The 21,254-nt window shown below is 37.7% G+C and overlaps 2 protein-coding genes across 3 annotated transcripts in view; one reads left to right on the top strand and one right to left on the bottom strand.

The window, feature by feature from the left end:
• Nucleotides 1-3,793, bottom strand: part of nid2a (nidogen 2a (osteonidogen)) — a 76,740-nt gene extending 72,947 nt beyond the window's left edge. Inside the window, exon 1 of the mRNA XM_030157633.1 lies at nt 3,725-3,793. The gene's annotated coding sequence lies outside the window, so the exon portion shown is untranslated. The remainder of the gene's footprint in view (nt 1-3,724) is intronic.
• Nucleotides 1,329-20,766, top strand: ptger2a (prostaglandin E receptor 2a (subtype EP2)). 2 transcript variants are annotated; one of them, XM_030157655.1, is made up of 4 exons: nt 1,329-1,479; nt 1,779-1,857; nt 3,359-4,280; nt 17,539-20,766. In XM_030157655.1, the coding sequence occupies exons 3-4, from the start codon at nt 3,384-3,386 to the stop codon at nt 17,842-17,844; spliced, it is 1,203 nt and encodes a 400-aa protein (XP_030013515.1). In that variant the 5' UTR covers nt 1,329-1,479; nt 1,779-1,857; nt 3,359-3,383; the 3' UTR covers nt 17,845-20,766. The 2 variants fall into 2 exon arrangements, with proteins under 2 accessions (XP_030013515.1, XP_030013506.1); XM_030157646.1 differs by having other exon boundaries at nt 1,779-1,992.
• The last annotated feature ends 488 nt before the right edge of the window (nt 20,767-21,254 follow it).

Below are 21,254 nucleotides of genomic sequence, written 5' to 3'. Positions count from 1 at the left end.
TCATTCTGGAGGGAGACATAAATGGCAAGGAAGACGGACTGATGAGAGAACCAGAGAGGAATAAGTGATGGCAAAGGAGCAATATGTCACAATTAGGAGTACATTAATGGACCTGAATAAAAGCACTCAAGTGTAATTGTCATTTCAGGGCTTTCAGGATACATCACAACCCTTTTAGGATCTTGTTCATCATTTATTCTATTTTTGAAAAAGGATGAAATATTATTATTAGAATAACTGTCTGTGGAAATATAGAGTGGAAAGCAATTTTGCTAACAACCTCAGGTTGATGTATAACCTCTCTGAGGGCCTACATATTCCAGATATTCATCAATACTTTTTTTTTTTTTTTTGAGGTACAGAATGGAGGTCATGGAGACACACACTGTAAACACCCTCAGTTCATTACAGTGGCAACACAGCTAGAAAGGCTAAAGCCCCAAATCCAAGAGGAAAACATGTCAGTGTCCAAAAAAATAGCAAAATTAAGGTTTGTTTTTCGGAGGTAGTAAATCAGTGGAATAAAATGATATCTACATTACAACAAAGACCTATGGGGTTGAATTCAATTACTGAAAATCAATTAAAATCATCTAATACAGGATACAAGGTGATTAATGCCAGTGAATTCTAAATACACAATATGCTTAAATATGTGACTTTTGCTTGGGTGCAGTCAAAGGGTTGTGTGGTCATCAGATATGAGGGACTGGACCTTACTGATCTAAAAACTGGCCTGTTTTTATATTTTTTTCTTTTTTTTTTTGCTACTATCATGATAATATTTCTAAAAGAAAAAAACACACACACACATATGGCAGATTTCACCATAATGCTAATATATGAACAAGAAAAACTGAAACAAACATGCTCATAGATGAGGTGTCCACTTTATCCTGAGCTCATATTTTTATGCTCTTTAAAAAAATAATTATCACTTAATGACATTGGTTAAACAATAGTCCTAGCATCTTTAATAATTAACAAAAAATAATACTTAATTTATGAGTTTTTTCTTGTTTTACTTCAATGGTTGGCTGCTGGCTTGGTTTGGGTAGAAAATCGTACTTCAAAAATGTGTGTTTCCATCTTGAATTAAATATTTTCCATCCATCCATCCATCCACCTATAAGGATCAGAGGTCGTCAAACCCTACTCCGAGCATTCTGGGTACTTTTCTGCATCTTTCTTCTTATCTCTCGCACTTTCGATAGGTGACATTCATTAAATATGCAGGAGTTGGGTGTGCGCATGCCGTGTGACGTCATGGCCACCCTGCTCGTATCAGTCCATTCATGCCTCTCGCGTCCTCACTGCTCCGTGCGCCTCGCCCTCTGCGCAGCTCACCTCCACACCGGTCCGGCTTCACCAACAAAGCACGCCACGGATTGCCACACATCCCCGCGACATGTAACTTAGACTGGACTGGAAATAAAAGGACACAAAAGTCTACACTCCAGGGAGCGACTTGAGCCAAAGGTGAGCGGGTCATGATGCGTAAAGTTGGTTTGACGCGCCGCGCATTTTTACCCTGACGCAAAACTTTAATTAGTTTCTTTGCTGTAAACTGGGTCCACTTTGGACACTTTAGTGGAATATTCTATGTCTCCAACTCTCAGGCTTTAACTCAGCGTATATTAAACACATCAAACAGCATCTACGTCATTTTTCTTAACTTTGACGCTTTGTTTTTCTCAGTCATGCGCTCATTATCATACTATAACTCGTAAGATTAACATTAATTTGCATTATTTTTTATTTCTCATCTACTTTAACAGGCTGTTTTAGATCAGTTTGACCACCCGCAAAGTCTGCACAAAAGCGCACAGACGCGACACGGGGAAACATCTGCCAAAGGTTAGTTTTTGTTTCGCGGCAGCCAGCGGATAGTATATCATCCCTACGTGTTTTTCTTTGGATTTTACGTCCGATCCGGTGACCCCAGCAGGCTTGACTAAGAGAGGACAGGTGGTACGGTGGACAGAGCAGTAGGTAAGTCACTAATCCGATCTTTACGCATACGTTCACACATACAGTCGCACAACTGGAGCAGATGTGGAGCGTCATGTAGCTGGACCCACGTGTTTCTGACTAATGTAACAGCTGCTGTGAAAGTAAGATAAAGTGAACGAGATGATTGTCACGCTGCGTTTTTGGTGATTCAGCGGGGATTCCAAGCTGAGCAGAAAATTCAGCATGAGAACTTGGATCATGCTGGTTGTCAGAATGCCACGAGTTCTGCAGACCGCAAAACACCAAACAGGAACAATTCTGAGTTTCAGTATGATTTGTATGTGTTTTTCTGTGTAGGACTGACTGTTCCCTTTTATGAGAAGAGGAGGAGGAATGTATCAGCACATTTAGACACAGACACAGTTGCAAAGAGAAGCTAACAAACATCTCATTTTGCACAAGTGAATCAGTACAAACAAAAGTTGCTCCCAGATGAAATATTAGAAACATGCACTGCAACTAATTATGCGAGCGAGAAAATGTGTTGCTGTAAATGTGATGTTCAACTCATTTTTGATACTGGCAAGTCTTTAGTGAAGCTCTGAGGGTAACATGAACACAGAGGTTGCAAAAATTGTACAAATAAGTGATTTTTATGGGCTGGTGCACTTCATCAGCTGCGTCAGTCAGTATCATCTCTTATAAGATCACATCCTCTGTTTGCCTTAAAAGGTTTTTGTATGGGATCAGTGTACTTCTATAGATGAGCTACTAAAAGCAGATGCTGCTTTTAGCTGATTTTATATGCAGAAATGATTGTGATAATGTGATTTATTCTTGATAGATAAAATGTAACTATGGGACTCTTGGACAAAGGTGCTTACTGATGTGTATAAATAGGAATAAAAAGAGGAATGAGTCTGAAAAAACTAAATTATTCCAACTTTATGGTCAACAGTGCACCAGGCCAGAAAAGACAGATTACATGTTTTTTTTTTTGTTTTGTATCTTGTTATAATAAACTTTTTGTTATAAAGTGATACCGATTGTTAGTAATACAATGTAGAGTGTTAAAAGTCATCATCATTTTGTATTTTGATAGGCCCAACACCCTTCCATAGCATCATATACCCTGTAAGCTTGAAATAAAGCATTAAAGTGTTCCTCATTTAATTTACCCATATCATGATTTATTTTATTGTGCCCCCCCCCCCCCCTTTTTTTTTTGTTTTCCATGTTCAGTGGTAGTTTGCATGTATGTGGGAAGGGTGGGAGAAAGGGCATTTTGTAGCAAGTCAAGACACTGTATCTAAAATACATCATATATTGTTTTTCCTTTCTTGAATTAAAAAAAAAAAAAGCTCATCATCTCACATATTCTCTCCTTTTCTTTTCCTTTACTCAGGATGGCAGGAGACAACGACGTATGAATGCTTCTTAAAACTTCTTTTGAAAGCAGGGACTATTTTCCAATCATGTCCAACAACTCTAACATCCCAGTAGAGACACCTGAAGACATATGCCATGACCAGCACCATGTTAGCTCCAAGAGGAGCCCGGCCATCAGCGCTGCCATGTTCGCGCTCGGCATCTTTGGCAACGTGGCTGCTCTTGTGATACTGGAAATCCGCCGACGCAGAGACATGAAAGCTGGGGGCACGCGGATGTATGGACTGTTTCACGTGCTGATCAGAATACTAGTGGTTACAGACCTATCTGGGACTTGCATGACCAGCCCGGTGGTGCAGTTGTCATATTCGTTGAACATTACCTTGGTGGGGCTGATGCCTGATTCTAGGTTTTTGTGCGAATATTTTGGCTTCACTATGACATTCTTCAGCCTGACCACCTTGTGTATCCTCTTCACCATGGCAGCGGAGAGGTGTTTGGCCATCGGGTACCCCTACAAATACAGTCAGTATATTACCAAAAAGCGTGGCTGCATCATAATTGGATGTTTTTTTGTAGCATCTATACTTTTCTGTGTCCTTCCTTTCATTTTCAATTTCGGTGACTTTGTACAATACTGCCCTGGTACATGGTGCTTCTTTGACATGAACTCAACTCAAAAGAGGCACCGGATCTATGCCACAGTGTATGCCACAATAATGCTAGGGCTGGTGCTGGCCATTGTGGTTTGCAACCTATTTGTGGTGTACCAGCTGTTTAAGATGTACCAGCGTCGCAAGAGGAACGGCGGCTCTGCGATGGCAAACGTAAGACCCAGAAGTGACCGCAGGGTGACGTCCATGGCCGAGGAGGTGGAGTATCTCATTCAGCTGGTCTTCATGACCATCATCTTCATCATTTGCACAGTACCCCTAGTGGTAAGATCACAGCAGATATCACACATCAGATCACAAATGCATTCACACTCACATGATTGTAGTTTTTGAGCTAATCCTGCTGCATCACTTTTGGTCATTTTCAGCTAATATGCTCAGAGGTGATAAAAGTAGACTTATTCTTTACTCAAGTATAAGTTCAAATCATGGTGTAAAAAGGGTTGGTATATTTAGAATAGAATAGAATGGAATAGAATAGAATAGAATAGAATAGATCTTTATTGTCACAGGAACAATGAAAATCAGTTTAGCAGCTCTGTTCTAGTCAGAAAAAAAATGATTAGACCATCAAAAGTCATCAGAAACAGTGGTTATGCAATCAAGTACTAACTCCTGTGTGTATCATGTGACTAAAACTGACAGAAAGAAAACACAGAATGCCTAAAAGCACTGTTTTTGGCAGTACAATACCATAGATATTGATGTAAGAACTGAAGTAATTTTGGTTATCAAGAAAACCATGGAAAATGGATAGATATCAGCTCTGAAATTAAATTACTATGAGCTATTTTTGTTGTTATCATTATATTTGTCCAAATACATATACCTTTAGTTGTACCAGGCATTAAAATGAACAAGAAATTGAAGAAAACAAGGGGTGGTCTAATAATTTTTTCCGCGACTGTATTTAGCAGCAAAAACAGTGCAAATAGGACTGTATAAAAATATCACACAAAATACTGACGAAAAATGTAGGCATGTGCAAAAGCTCCAGAATAAAACATTAAATATACATATGCTATTAAAATTAAAATACAGTTAGAACTACTGAAATCTACAAAAAGTTAACTCTGTTCTACAACAAATAAGGTTGTATATGGGTAATATAGGATATGTACAGGGCAGATTAAGAAAAACAAGGTGCATGTGTTGCACTGAGGTAAGGTGGGTACTGCTCTGACAGGGTCCATGGGTGGTGGTTGTTCAGTTGGGGGGGGGGCCTTTCTATTGGCTGTACGCAAAGTGAAGTGAAAACCATTAAACTGGCAATTAAAATAAACAATAACGAACATGAACTTTACTACAATGTGCAAATCAACTTTCAACGTCAGCGACAGATTCAAACTAATATGATGTAATTTCCTTGCTATCTGATTCATCCTGTTACGTCTCTAGGTTGTTTTTGTGTCGTATGATATACATCTTCTCCATGTTTTTGTCCTATGTAATTTGGAAATGGTCTTTAAGTTGGGAAACAAAACTAAAACTAAAGTAACATGTCTGTTTTGAACATATAGAAACTATAGATATTTGTCTTAAAATGTTGAGAATAAAACTGGAGTTGTCAGAAACTTAACCCTTTCATGCATGAATGATGAGAACCTTAGTCTAGATTTTTTTCCTGTGTTTTTATTCCTCTTTAGGCATGAAAAAACAAAGCGATTGAATTTTTTTCTTGAACCTATTTTTTATGAAGGTTGATTTGTTTCTTTATTGCTTTAACTAAAAAAAAAATTCAATTAAAAAAAGTGTTTGGATGCAAAAAAAAAAAAAGTGTTTGAATGCAAAAAAAAAGTTTCCGATCCAAAAAATTTACTTTGAACACTTTTTTTCTTTGATTGAAAACATTTTTTTTTTGTTTTTTTTTTTGCTTTAAGTATTTATTTATTTATTTTATTTTTTGATTAAAATTTTTGTTTTTTTTATTGAAAATATTTTTTTTGGTTAAAGCAATAAAGAAACAAATCTACTTTCATAATTTTTTGTGGAGTTCCAATAATGTCCAATCCGCTGGACACCATGCGTTTAATTTTTTGACGCAGAGAATGCAATATGAGAAAGTGATATACTGTGTGAAAACTATAAAATCAAAACATTTTTAATGCAGCTAATCTGATGTTTTCTAACATTTTATCATATTCCCAATTTTTATTAGTGATTGATTCACACTCAAACATATTACTGCAGATCAGGTTTATCACGAACAGCAAAGTTACAGTGATGGTGTGAACGTCAGTGTATTATTATGGGATGGTGCATGAACATCCACTGTGTCGGCTGATATGGAACTAAAACAACAAAACCCATGAATATACAAGAGAACAGATGTAGAATAGCAGTCCACTGGAGTGACCAGTATGCATGAAAGGGTTAAATACAAGTCAGCACAGTAACAGAGTAATGTTTAACACCCTCAAATATCATTGTGAGGGCAGTTAAAACAAGAGGAAATAGATTAATTGTGTAGTTGTAAGTTGAGTCCATAAAGTTGTAATTGACTAAAAACATCATATAAAACAGATGCTCTGCAGCTCTAGCTTTAGTTTGACCTATTATACCCAAGGTTAAGTATGAACAAACATGCATGATAAATGGACACATACACAGTTTTAAATAGAACTAAAACGAAACAAACAATTGAGACATACTTGTTTCGTTTGAGAAATTCTGTGGAAATCCTGTGATCTCATGCCTATTTTAGCTTCTTAAAGTACTTAACTACTGTGAAAAAGTCGTTTCATCTCACTTGTGTCTTGAAACTCTCATTTGTGCTCACAGTTCAGTTCTGCCTTGCACACTTTAATAACATCAATAACATCACAGATCTTGTGGTCGGCAAAATGAGAGGAACTTCATAAACTCTGTTCTCACAAAAGCCTTTTAGAGATTCGAAGCTAAGACAAGTCCAGTTCATAACATCTAGTGTCAATAATCTGTCAAAATCTGCTTTAAAGAGACATCAGGGTCATTCCACCTCAATTCAACGGGTTTAGAAAAAAATTCCTGCTCGACCATCTTGGATTTGATTCAGATTTTTACCATGTGAAGTTCAACCATGAAAACTAGCCCAGCCAAAATTTCAGACTGATATATCAAATGTATCCAAAGAAAAAAATTCTTGAAGGTGCCCCCCCCCCCCCCCCCCCCCCTTGCCATTTTTGGTGCATTTCGCGATCATCTTAAAATGCAGCAAAGTTTAAAGTGCAATATCTCAGTAAGTTTTCTAGCTAAATGCATGAAATTTTCAGCAAAGAATGACTACCACATATAGATTGCATATGTATATTCTCAATAACATTGTCTTTATTGGGACTGTGGTATGACCTTGTGAAATCTGGAAAATAAACTTGAAACTTTTACGAACCCCTATATTTATTGACCAATTAAACACAATCACATAATCACATATGCTTACAAAATGTAAAATTTCATGATGGTTCTAGGACTCATGAAAAAAAAAAAAATTCATGATGGTTCTAGGACTCACGATGGTTCTAGGTTGGAGTCCTAGAACCATCATGAAATTTTACATTTTGTAAGCATATGTGATGGTCTTTCAGAAAATAAGTTCTTTTGGTTGGTACTCCTTGTCATACCTGTGGTATTTGAAAGTGAAAATTAATGAAAAATGTTATTTTGCGATTTTATTATGACAAAAACAACAAAAAAGGATCATACCCATTAATAAATGCTGATCTGATTACTCTATATACTTATGTAAAAGGATGTGTAATTATTTGCAATACATCATATTTGGTTTGTGTTTAATTGGTCAATAAATATAGGGGTTCGTAAAAGTTTCAAGTTTATTTTCCAGATTTCACAAGGTCATACCACAGTCCCAATAAAGACAATGTTATTGAGAATATACATATGCAATCTATATGTGGTAGTCATTTTTTGCTGAAAATTTCATGCATTTAGCTAGAAAACTTACTGAGATATTGCACTCTAAAATTTGCTACATTTTAAGACAATCGCGAAATGCACCAAAAACGGCAAGAGGGGTACCCTGTTCATGAATTTTTTTCTTCAAATGTATTTGATATATCAATCTGAAATTTTGGCTGAGGTGTTTTTAAGTGTTGAACTTTACATGGTAAAAATTTCAAGCAAATCTAAGATGGTCAAGCAGGAGGCACTTGTTGAATTGAGGTGGAATGACCCATCAGCCTTTTTGCTTTCTGATATTTTCAACATACAGTGAATGAGTTGATGTTGCAACTATAAAATAAAGCTGCAGGTTGCGGCTAAAAGTGTTCCACTGATATAAACATCAGAAAAAAGCCATAATATCACACAGAGCAAACATAATAAATGTTATGCCATCTGATCTCTGTCTGTCTGAGCTCACTTGTGGCATTTAGTGGAAAAGTCTCTATTCATGAATAATACAATAGACTATGGGCTGCTCTGATGCCAAGTCGCACACAGGAAACGCAATATCAGTGCCATTCACAGCAGATCAGCTGGTTATTTCTGATACTTCTTGTGTGAATATAGATATCACACCATGACTGTGTAAGACCTGGTTTTAAAAAAAGTGCTTGTATATTCAGATTACACGTGTTTTGTCCAGTTTGTGAGTTTAGGCTGAAACATAAATCAAAATTTTACAATAAATGCACTCAAAGGTCGACATTTAAGTGAAGAAATTGGATGTGAAAACATAAATATTTAGTGTTTTGCCCTCGAAGAACAGGCATGAACATGATAAATGAATGCTAATGTTCAACTGACTCACAGGAAGTAGTATAATTCATCTATTGGACCAATAATACGCCTTTTCCTTCCCCTCTATAAAACAAACAGCCTCAAAGCTTTCATGCCAAGACAGACAATAGCACAGGTCTACTTGATTTCTTTCAAGGGGATTTTGCCATTTTTATGCGAGCGCTCATCTCCCTACATCCCATAATCCAACATTCTTCACTATATTGGCACCCTCACGTCATTACACCCTGGGCTTAGCGCTACCCAAAATGATTGGTGTAAGGAATAAGAAATGAGTCGGAGTGGCTTTTGCCCAATTCTGTAATGATAATAATGGATTCATATGGAGCTGTCTGCAGCACTGGCACGGCGCTAAGACAAAGTGCGAAGATTGGTCTGGCTACATGACACTAGTAACATGGAGTGATGTGTTTAGGACTCACTGCAAATTCCTGTGTATGCTCAAACCCTCAAAAAAAGCATTAAGGAGTTTTATTTTCATTTCAGAACCGCAGTAATACCATGTCACATAACTCTTAAAGGGGTCATATTTTACTAAACCCACTTTTATTTGTCTTTGGCACATTTATTTTTGAATTTGGGGACCCTAACAGTTCAAAAAGTGTGCTGCAAAGTTATCTTTATGTTCATTACGACAAAAATCGAGTGGATTTCTACAACCCATTTTAATTCCTGCTTAATTTATGTTTTTTAACTAGTTACATCATGACATTTGCACATATAAGATCAAGACTTCCGACGTAGTCCATATTGAAAATATGTCCAAACTTTGAGCCAATTACCGATTATTATAAAGCACGGTCAACAGCTTGGAGGGGGTGGGGAGTGAAGTGGCTCATTTGCATTCAAAGGGCCAGCACTCAAAATGACCTTTCTGGTGTCATTACTCAGACATAGGGTTGAAGATGGACCTGTGGAGCTGAATTAAATAAGAATAGAATTTACAGTTTATGTAGACCACAGGGAAAATGTTTTAAAATGCATAATTCCATTTAAAAAAGCATAATATCACTCCTTTAAAAGTGGTTAATAATTACATGATTTAAATTTTTTTTATCAATAAAGGAAGGTTTTCTCTGTCATTGTAAAGTTTTTGGGGCATTTTAGGCATGACAGAAGGCAAATTGAAGTAGAACCAATATGGAAACTGACAAAATTACACCAGATACCCCATTGTTAATGTTTAAATTACATATTACATATTATTACATATCTATCCTACAATAGATACAGACAGACAGACAGACAGTCAATGAACACAACTAAAAAATGGAAAAAATAATGTTTATAGTCCAGTAACATAACATTTTCTTTGGGTTGGACCCTTAAATCTCACACTAATCTCTCCACCACAACCACAGCCACTAACCCCCCTATAAACCTAGGAAAAACCCTGATATAGAATTTATCACCCAGCATGTGGACGAGGGGTTAGAGCCTCCGATGCCTGTGTGAAACCATACAAACACTACACTGTATGTCCACTATGTGAAACCACTAATGACCCTGGAATATCACAAATTGATCAGAAACACCAGGAAACAATTTGAGCAGAAATAAGGAGACATTAAGTGTATCTGGCCACGAAACTATAATCATAAATGAGGTTCAAATTGTGCTGCCACAAAAAATATTATCAGTGATTGATGCCTAATTTGGAGATGAATCTAATAAACATTAACTATCCTTATTAGATGATGGACAGCAATGACATTTTAATGAAATTGACCCCCGTATAGCAGAATACCCAGAGAGAGCTGCATCCTGGAGACTGATGAGATCTCAACTTGGGATGTTTAATCTGATAACCTCGATAACTAACTTCGACATCGACTGCATTCGATACATTAGGACAGTCAGAGCGAAGATATTTAGGTGAGATGTACCTGGGTTTGACCTTTTAGCATCGAAACAGGAAATCGATGAGGTCCTTCATAGCATGTGACGCCGCATTTAGACGGCAGTAAAGGCTTAAAGTACTCTGACTGTGGCTTCAACTGCAGTCATAACCCTCATTTGCGCTTACCAAAATTCTGTCTCGTGAGCTTTAATAGCATCGCTAATCTAACGCAGACCACAAAACGACTCAGTTCTCATCAGAGTAAAGTCTACAGTTTGGTTTTAGCTTTTATTCCATTACAACACATTTATGGGTTTTACTACAGCTATTAAAACATGATTAACAATTCATGAACTAGCCATGCATTTTCAACTATATTTAGAATATGCTTACAGATAAAAGTGTGTTTTCAACAGCCATTCATATCTCTCATCTTTTTGTCTATATGTAATTATGCTCAGGTGGGAAATAACTGCATTTAAGTACAGTTTTCAGGTTTATTTACTGTCAACGTTTTTCTTTTCTGTAATTTCGACTCCTGACAAACACTCATTACTTTAAATACTTTATGTACTTAACGGGACTTATCCATTAGTTTTATTGTTGTCTCCGCAGCCTAAATGGATATGAAAATAAGACAACACTTTAGTCTGTCTGTGCATATTGTGACGAACATATGCACAGACAAAACAATCCAGAATGCAGGTCTGTACTTCAGTGAAGAATGCATTTACGTCTGCGGCTTATGTTGCGCACGGGCTGACAATTAGTCAGGACGTCTCAGTAAAGGACGTCGGTATCAGTTCACCACATTGGCTTCCTTCACTGCCTCATCAGGAGGTGGAATAAAACAGATGAGTCATGTACAGGAAGGATAAACAAGGACAGACAGTGAAAGAGAGTGAAATGGCAAAAGGGTATTAGGCTGAGGCTAATGTTGTCCCTTCTCTATAATCGTATACCTTCACCTTTATATTTGAAAAGTGGCCAAATTCAGGGTTTAACATATTCATTAAGTCATTCAACCTTGATCAGAAAACAGAAACATGGAGGAAAAGCCTCATTTGCAACATAATAGAGAAAACAGCAATAAAATGAATGTATTCCGTAAACAATAGAAGCTACATTTAGACTTTTCAGACTTCTATGATGGATTTCTATTAATATAAGGATAAATATATCAAACTTTCTGAAGTTATTTCCTTGTGGCTGTCACATTCATCTCCCCAGTCTTCTCATGTTTCCTCTGAATGGCCACATTCACTTTCTGGCAGACATTTCCATGTGTCGCCCTGCAGGAGGATGTAGAAAACCTTTTACCATAGATCATTCAACGCACATACTAAGTGAATGTGCTTGAGGGAGTTTGGCCTTTGACTTCAAAGATATAAAATAGCATTAAAATATCAATTAATGACTAATAATGAGCCTGTTTCATTTGGTCACCTGTTAATGACATTACTATTCTTCACATTTAATTTTGTTCGTGTTTATTTCATCAGAATACATGACAAATCATGGATATAAGTCCCACTTGTATATAATATTTTGTCTCTAAAGGTGATTTTCATCTGAGTCATATGAGATTTGGAACTGCAGGTTGATGAAAATATCTCCCATGATCCCCACTGCTTCATAACACCACCTCAGTACTGGGTTTTTTAATATTTTTTTTTGATTGACTGACCTGAAATAACTGAATTTATATATTTTATGTTAAAAGAAAAACCAACTCCGCAGCAGAAACATCTCAACAACCTTCTTATGGAACACACAAAACACTACTGTGAATGCATAATTTATTAAGAGTTTTATATAAACACTCTCGATAGCAATGCGATACCGCAGCCTGAGGTCAGGAAAGCACACAGACACAACCTCACACACACGTACAGCGAGATCACATTACATTTTTGTGCATTTTTGTACAGATATGAAACTGTGGGTTGATGATGTGGTGGTGGATGATGTGCCTCCGGTTATCTATGATTGCATTTAAAAATTGAAGAGGCCACAGAGCAGCCATTTGGCACCGACAAGAGAGAAATGATGATGGGGAGGTAGAGGCAGGTGAATGAGAAAGAGACGTCGAACAGCACAGATAGATTTCCAAACGCATTCACTTCACATCAGAGGGTATTGCTATGGTTATCTAACAGGTGACCAGACGAGTGCAGCGTGTATTTGAGCACAGGAAATGCCAATGGTATGGTATTTTTGGCAATATATCAAAACAGGATGCACTATTCAACAAACGCTAAAGGGTGGAAGCTTAAAATTACAAACAGGTGTTAAAGTTAAAGCCCAGACATATATTGTAAAAGGCTTTCTCACATTACAAAACTCATTAATGTGTCTAAAATCCACTACTCCTGCCATGATTTTCATGCTGGCAGAGCAGTCTGTTTTGTTCTCTTTGCATCAGCAGCTGACAGACTTTTCACATTAACGCTTTTATTACACTTCCTGTTGGAGAACAGAAGAGAGCGGCTGAGAGTGTGAGTCGCATTTCATGGCAAAAACTGAAAACTCTGCCCTAACACGCACACACAATCCCTCCAACCACTCTGTTTTTGTTTTCCACACATGGGATGGAAAGTTACTAATCGTAGTGAGCATGACTTAGTGTGAAAAAAAAAACAGGTTTACATCATTTGGTTTTCTTTCTTTCATAAGTTCAGATTTTATTATTACAGTGATATAACTTTCCCAAAGGGGATTATGTAATCACTTGTGTTACCACTTTCTTACACTTTCTTATCCATCAAACCAGCTTCTGCTGATGTGCCTTGAAGCAACATTCTTAATGACCAGCTTTGAATCAATGGTCAGTCTTTGCAACAATTATTTAGGGACGAAGAATGAAGGTCTCCATCACTGCTGCATATGCATTTCCAATAATTCAACACAATCCTGGGTTATTGTAGTACAATTCAAAACTAAAACTAAAGCCAACAGTGAAAAAAATTAACCCTTAAAGATCCAGAACTATTTTTATGGTGACTTCCAGATGAATTTTGCTCTCCATCTAACCTTTCCTAAGTGATTTATCACCATTTATTATAATTTTGTCTTCTGCTCTTTGCATTTTTTAGTGAAAATCTGATATTTTCCTATATTTAATTTGCTGACCATGTAGATTCATTCATAAAGTAAATTCAAAGGTTATATTTTCAAAACAGAAAAAAACATTTTTAGCTTAAATCACTATCATTTGTCAGACTACTTGTGTTTTACTGGTGAATCAAAGTTGCAGAAGATGACTGTGTTTTCTTGGGGTGTTATGGTACAGAAAAATTTCATTTCGGTACGATTTCGGCACAGGGGTCTTCGGTTCGATACATTTTCGATACGTTTTTGGTACGGTGAAGGAGACCAATTTCATTTAAAAAAGACGTAACTGATAACCGGTCGTCACGAAACAATGCCGGCGCACCGCTCTTGCTTTGTCGATTTGTCTCTCTCCATTGACATAACTGACAGGGAATCCAAAATGCTCCACATCGGAGACCTTAGAGAACATGGAGGGTCTTCCAGCTCTGGTTTTGTACTTGTGACACTGCTCTGAGCTGCTGGTTCACGTTCAGCATGAGTATGGTGCGTCGACTGCTCAGACATCAGTCTAGGATATCAAATATTGCACATGGGTTCCGCTTGCAGCCACCCTGCTCATGTTGTATGCGTTCCACTTAAAAGTTCGTGTGGAAACTTAAGGCAAGTGTTTGCGTTCTTCACATAGGCTACATGGCTACAGGTTACATTCGTTTGGTACACCTCCAAAACAGTCCGGTACAAATTAATGCACTGTTACACCCCTAGTGTTTTCATGCTCACTACGGAGCCTCTGAAAACCCAAATGTGTTGTATCTGATGATAATGAAAAGCTGAGAAACTGCATTTTACCTGAATTATTTACATGTATTAATAGGGTTAATGGTTCAGATGTTATTAAACTTTTCAGATCAGTAGATACTTTTGGTCACTGGTAGCTGTTGAGAGTAAAGGAACAATAAGAACAAATTAAGCCTTCATTGCAAAATATACATTAACTAATAGTGTTTCTGTCGTCTTTATAACAGCAGAGAATATCAGAGTCTTATCAAATTGTCTCTTGAAAAATCCAAAGTGTGGGCAAATACTTCTGTATTTGACAGAAGGTGTTGCTCTTCCTCCTCTAGACTCATCTGTGACTTGCCCAGACTTGCTTTGACCTCTGTATGAGCCTAAAATTGTGTTTATGCATGAGTGAAACCTGGTGAAGAGACTCGACAAAAACATGCAGTGGAGACGAGAGAGAGCGTACTTAAAGCCATAAGCCAGTCTATAAATTATGACATAGAAATTTTGGCCAATATCTACTGGATGCTTCTCATTCAGGGCTCTGTCCTCTTGAAATGTAATACCGGTGTGAATTGATTAACTATGATAAAGCAACAGGAACTTTACATAAGCAGGGGGATTGTAAATTTTTAAAGGAGTTAAACCTGAGCCAATTCACAATGGAAAAAAGCAGTTAGAGTGTGAACAAGGAAGGAAGCAGATGATGAGAAATTCAGAGAAAACACCCCCCAAACAGTCAGAAAACAGGTTGAAACAGAGCGATAATAGGTGGAAAGTTTGAGAGAAGGGAGCGAGTGGAGCAGTGCCATGTCTGTAAAAGTAGACGATTTCCTCAGTGGGCTTTTGTAAGGTCACTTCTCTGCTTTTCAACGGCATATTGTTCCTCTGCGACCCCAGAGAGATCATAAGCAGGACTATTTCAACCTGTGGACGAGTCACAGCTTCCATGGATTGTATTAATGCGCCGATTCTTAACCTTGCACCTTATTCCCAGGGACGTCCATGCCTTGGCTACAAATTCCGGGACTCCATGTGCAAATAAAGTTGTATTGTAAAACTTTTTCCAGAGAACAAAACCAAAGACTACTAAGAGTTACAGTGATTATTATGAGAGATCCTGTGAAAGGCTGTAAATTTGCAGTTTCACGGGTGCTCTGTCGAATCATCACGTACAATATTCCAGTGCATTAATTTCAACACTGAACGAGTTTTTATGAATGCTTTTTTCCCCCTTAATTTCCAAGCGATCGGTTTACTTAGTATGTATCAACATAGAAACTATCTGATTTTGTTTTTGAGGTAGAACCCCAGTTTTATAAGGGTTTGGAAGGATTTGTCAGTGTTGTAATGGATTTTTTTCATTTTTATTTGACTAAAAACTCAGCAGTTTTGCATCATTTTGGACAGATATTATTCCGATGTTTAGACATTGGCTGAAGAAGCTGCTCATTGATGGAGTAAACATCATGTCCACACTTTTCTAATTGATCATGTGACAGCGATACTTATTCCCTACACTGTTCTAGAACACCATAGTCCAATTTGAGAGTTTTATAATGCCCTGGAAATATTTTTTCACTTTTCATATCAACATAAAAGATCATTCTTGCAGCACACTGTTATGTAAAAGTATACAGAAAATATCTGCCACTTTACTCATCTGATTTTTGACAAGTTTTGCCTGTAAATACTCATCCATTAAGTATAATATCCAAAAATTTTGTCCGCTTAAGACATTGTCTCAGATCTTTCAACAAATTCAGCACATCATTATCATGTTTTAAGACATTGGATACAAATTCACAAAACTAGATTCATCTTATTTTGCAGATTTATTCAATCTTTGACATCCTGAAATAGTTGTTCACATTTTTTTCTGAATTAGTATCTACTGCTGAAATATACTATTTGTTAAACTTACTATACAATAGTAAAATATTCATGTGTATCTGTGATCTTCTCAAAATCTTTTCTTCTTTAATATTCTGGTTTCTGAACATTTCAACTGCCTAACCACCATGGCTTCCAAAAACATGCTTTGGTAAAACAGCTGTGTAAAATCTACACTAACAAAATGTTGTACGTCATTTCTTCTGAAAGCGTCATTACTGCCGTTTATTTCCTCTGTGGCAGCAAAAAATATACAAACTCAGCAGGTTAAAGGGGACCAACTGAACAATGACGGACTCTAAAAACTGCTCAGTTTAGCAACATTAGTACTTCAAGCTACAGTTCAGCCATAATGCAATGCTCTCCATAAACTACTATGAAAGCACTGGTGCTGTGGCTGTTAGAATGAATATCTGTGACACAGGAAAGGTTTGACAGCAGGGCTGTGTATTTAGTGACACAATCTGCTTAATTCTGTTGAAAAGCAAATGACATGACAAAAGAAGCCTTCCTGTGAATTGAAGTGGTTTTATTTCAGCTGAATGTCAACATGGGAAGTAGTGTTAGCTTCAGGGCACTTCTATCTCCTAAACCACAAAATACACACATGTACGCATCACATATTTATGAGCCGCCAGTGTTGGCCTCAGTTTGAAAAGCAAACACAGTGATGGTCTTTGGGTAATTCAAATATCCTCTTGGAATAAAAACTCCACTCTGTCTGCTGCAAACATCCTGTGTGTGAAGGACTGTTTACACTGAAATGAGAGGGACAGCTGCACTATGTGAGAAGATCCATTTGAGGGATTTTTTTGCTGCAGAGGTCACCTCTCAAATACTCTAATTCACATTTACTGTGGTATGCAAATTATATGATTGGAGCTGTGCAGTTAATCTTTCAACTGCAAGCTGAGCTGTTAGCAAGATTGCCCACATTTTTTTTTCTCACATGCATTTCATTTTCTGCTCATGAAGCTGCAAAATGGGCCCTATTCTAAACACGTCCAATGCTGCAGCTTCATCTTTATGCGTCACTGCTGTGACTGGCTTTAGTGTTGGATTTATGAGCAGGATGTTAGCAAGGATGCAAGGATGTGTGTTATTGCTGTCATGGAGGGTGTTAGCTGAAGGATTACGCCAGTTGCTTGGTCGCTAATCTAACTTTAAATCTTTCCTCTTTGTTGCTCTCTCTATCTGTGACTCTCTGTCTCCCAGGTCCGGGTGTACATCAACTCAGCAGGGGATGTAAATCGTAAGGAATCCCATGGTCTGGACCTGATTGCCCTTCGCTTCATCTCTGTCAACTCCATCATTGACCCCTGGGTCTTCATCCTTCTGTCCCGCAATGTGGTGCACTGCTTCTGGTCCTCACTTTGCAAACTAACCCTGGGAGGCTCCAGGGGTTCACTGTTTAAATTGTCTGTGGCTCCTAAAGAGAACACTCCTGCTCAACAAGATCTAACTCAGCCAACAGTGGAATGCACTGAGCCTGTTACAACCCAGACTGTGTGCAATCTATGACCTTAGCACCACCTAACTGTTTATAGTATTTATTGGACTTCTTGAAAGCTTGAGGATTGGATAGCATGTTACACCCACATGTGTTTCATGTGTCACAACATCTCTCCCATGTAGGTGGTGTTTATTTTTGGTGTTTTTATGAAAAAACACCGACCTTTAGTATCAGCTGATGATTGTCTCTTGCCATATAGTGGTGGTTTCCTTTCATCTCTAGCATTTCAACAAGTACATGCATGTCAATGCATACTGACTTTATGGCCAAACACGTTGCCTCACTTGCTGCTTGTATTTTATGATAATGAACAAAGACCTGAAGCTAAAGAGTGCTAATAGGAGAAAGACACTCCTTTTTGCCTCTGAGTTTAAATGGACAAACCGACTGCAAACACTTGCTTTGTACGGCAACAAGAGAAAGATATAAGCTGACCAGTTGGAGAATTTTGCTCAAGGAGACGTGACAGAAGATAGCATACCCTTCAACCTTGATGGAAATGTGTCCCACCCAGTTCAAACAATGAAGGTGAAGGTTTTGCTCATGGCTGACTGAAGGCCTTGCTGATCTGATGTTGGTACCTAAAAGAGCCTGGGAATGATGAGACATATGAAACATCTCATCACAGAGAGTCATCATGTAAAGGAAAAAAAAACCCTCATGGAAATCAGTTTGAAGAAAGCAAAACTGTATTTTCATGTCGAACAATCAAACACAATTACAACAGCAGGTACCATATGGCTAAAGTAAGAACAGGTGAATAAGATTTTTACTGGTCATTTTACTATAAAGAAATGTTTTCCGAGTCAGATACAGATGCACAAGTGGCTTATAAATTTGATTCACATCCCCACAAAATAGCTGGTTTGCATACTTCTGTGTTATGAAATAACAGGAATCTGGTGCAGCCAACCTGCTCTGACGGGTCAGCTCCACATGTGGAGCACTGATGGTCCAGTGATGACACGTGACTGCTAGCTAGATCATATATCCTCTGTGGTGGAAATAATAATTGTGTAATTGGAGGCAAAATTTGCACGTCTCTTAGTGCAGAATGAGGTGTGTATGTATTGCATTCTGGACTCAAAAACTTAGATCAATGACAAATTGGCTTTTTGTCATATTTGGGTTTGATGTTGGGGTAAGGGACATATTACCCAGCATATGACAAAAAGACATCAAATTTGATTTCTTGGGGATTTCAAGGTTAAAAATACTTCAGATCGGCATTGACTGTTCTGTGAACTCTGTGGTCATGGCTCATCATCTTATCGACTCTGGCCCCTCTAAACCTTTGACTTCTTTGCCCTTTGGTATGCTTTCCCCTTGGCCACTCCTGCCAAAATCCCACTGAAAAAGGTCAAAAGGCAAGAAGCCCACACTGAATTTTGGTAAACAAGATATTCAGAAGGCTTTACTCAGGGTCGTGAAGGGAAAGACAAATACCAAAATAGAAGAGGAGAAGGGAAAGACATAAAAAAAGACATTTCAATTCTATTGACATGTGCAGTGTAGCATTTAATATGATATAAGGACAAACAACAGCAGCTGAGTTCATATGTATTCTTCCCAGTATGGATCTAACTGTAAAGTTTGTGACTCTTGAAGTAGGAAGTAGTTGTTGGTACTTAAAGAGCAGATACTACCTCCTGTCACAACAAAGTTCACACTGGGTCTGTGTTGGACATCAAGTGCATGTAATGCTCTTTTTTTCCCTGATACTGTCGCTGAAATCAGTGGTTTGGTGATCAGGAGTGGTAAGAGTGAATTTGAGTAAGACATTAAAGTCCCAACTGGTTCCACTTTAAAAAATGAATGTACAATTAAATAGTTTTATTCATTTAGTTGCTAATTAGGTTGTAAATACATCATAGGCTATTAAGTTGTAACGCAGTTTTGATCATGTGAGTAAAGTAGATCTGCAGGGGCTCACTATTTGACCAGTACTATCGATCACCACCATTTTTATTGATTTATTTTATTAAATCCCAACTCTTGATAATTGCTTAGCAAACTTTATCTTATCCATTTACCAGTCAACATGTTGAAACATTTTTTGTTACAACTGTAAAAAGAGAGCCTTGTTGTGAAGGAAAAAACACAATCTTGTGCCATAGTGAATGAACTGACTTTCTGATTTTGAATGTTATATTGGACTGTTAATGTATGTTAACGGTGGTTCATCTTCATCAGATGAAGCTGATGCTGCTGTTGGAGCCAAAATACTCTCAGTAGCCAATGAAATTTGAGGCGCAAGTAAAAACAAAGTACTGTAAAAATAATGTGGGCACACAGTTTGGCAAAGAAGAGGCCACTGTTGCCCTTTTTCTAATGTGTTATAATGGCTTAGTGATGATTTATAAATTGTCTACAGCCTAATTTGTGACTCTTTTGTATGGGCAGTGCTATAGTAAAGTGGAGATTCAGAGTAAAATGTGTGTACCTTATAAAATGGACCATGTTTTGCTATAATGAAGAAATCTACGGCAGTGCAGCATAGAACAGCCTTATTTCACAATGGAACTTCTAACGGTGCATTTTTTAGGACAGGTCTTTCCAGAGAGCTGTTGACATTGGGCGAGAGACACTTAGCAGGTAGTGTGTTGTTTTACGATGCACACTGATACACACAAGACAAAGCTAAATTACACAGGGCTATGAGGAACCACTACGGTGCCTCTTCCTTTTAAATAAATCAAATCCGAGCAGGACTCAACTCTGTGGTAAGAAAAAAAAAAGCTACAACAGATTTTATGGAGTATTTAGCTGTAAATCTTTCAGCACCTAAAAATCCGGAGGGACTTGTAGAGACCCAGACTCAGCTAAAAAAGTTTTGCCAGGAAATGTGTGAAAAAGGAGAAGTTCTCAGCTATTCTTCATTAATTTTGCTGTCAAAAGAAAAACAAAATGTAAAACAAGTCAGAGAAAAATACAAAACTGACGACATTGTTGGGCTGTTGTGTTGTGAGAACAGCCGGTTAATGGCTCTGCTGTTGTTGTACATTGTTGAATGTTCAGTGTTTACGACAGTGACTTATGACTTCCTGTGTATTTGATGTGTTTTATTATGTGTATGTGTATGTTTGTGGGTCTCAGGCAGCCTTGAAATGCAATGTTAAACCAGAATGCTACCTGTTGTGTTGTGTATTTATAAAGTACTGTAAAAGAACCTAAAAGCACTGAGCACGGTGAAGTGTGTGAGCATGTATGTATGCGTGTGTGTGTGTGTGTGTGAGTGAGTGAGTGCTTGTATAAATAAACATCTCATCCCTCAAATATTCTGTCTGACCTGCTTTAACCCTTTTTCCTCCACACACACACACGCACACACACACACACACACACACACACACACACACACACACACACACACTGTGTCAATTGGTTCCATATGTGCAGAAAACTCAATGTGCACAAT

Source organism: Sphaeramia orbicularis, chromosome 2 (genome assembly GCF_902148855.1).
Source record: "Sphaeramia orbicularis chromosome 2, fSphaOr1.1, whole genome shotgun sequence".
NCBI lineage: Eukaryota > Metazoa > Chordata > Actinopteri > Kurtiformes > Apogonidae > Sphaeramia > Sphaeramia orbicularis.
This window is presented reverse-complemented; position numbering and strand designations above follow the sequence as displayed.

What these genes read in the sequence shown, in the direction of transcription:
- ptger2a (XM_030157655.1), top strand. Translation starts at nt 3,384, where the DNA reads ATGCTTCTTAAAACTTCTTTTGAAAGCAGGGACTATTTTCCAATCATG. An exon ending in TTTGCACAGTACCCCTAGTG is followed by an intron (nt 4,281 to 17,538) that starts GTAAGATCACAG and finishes TCTGTCTCCCAG; the next exon opens with GTCCGGGTGTACATCAACTC.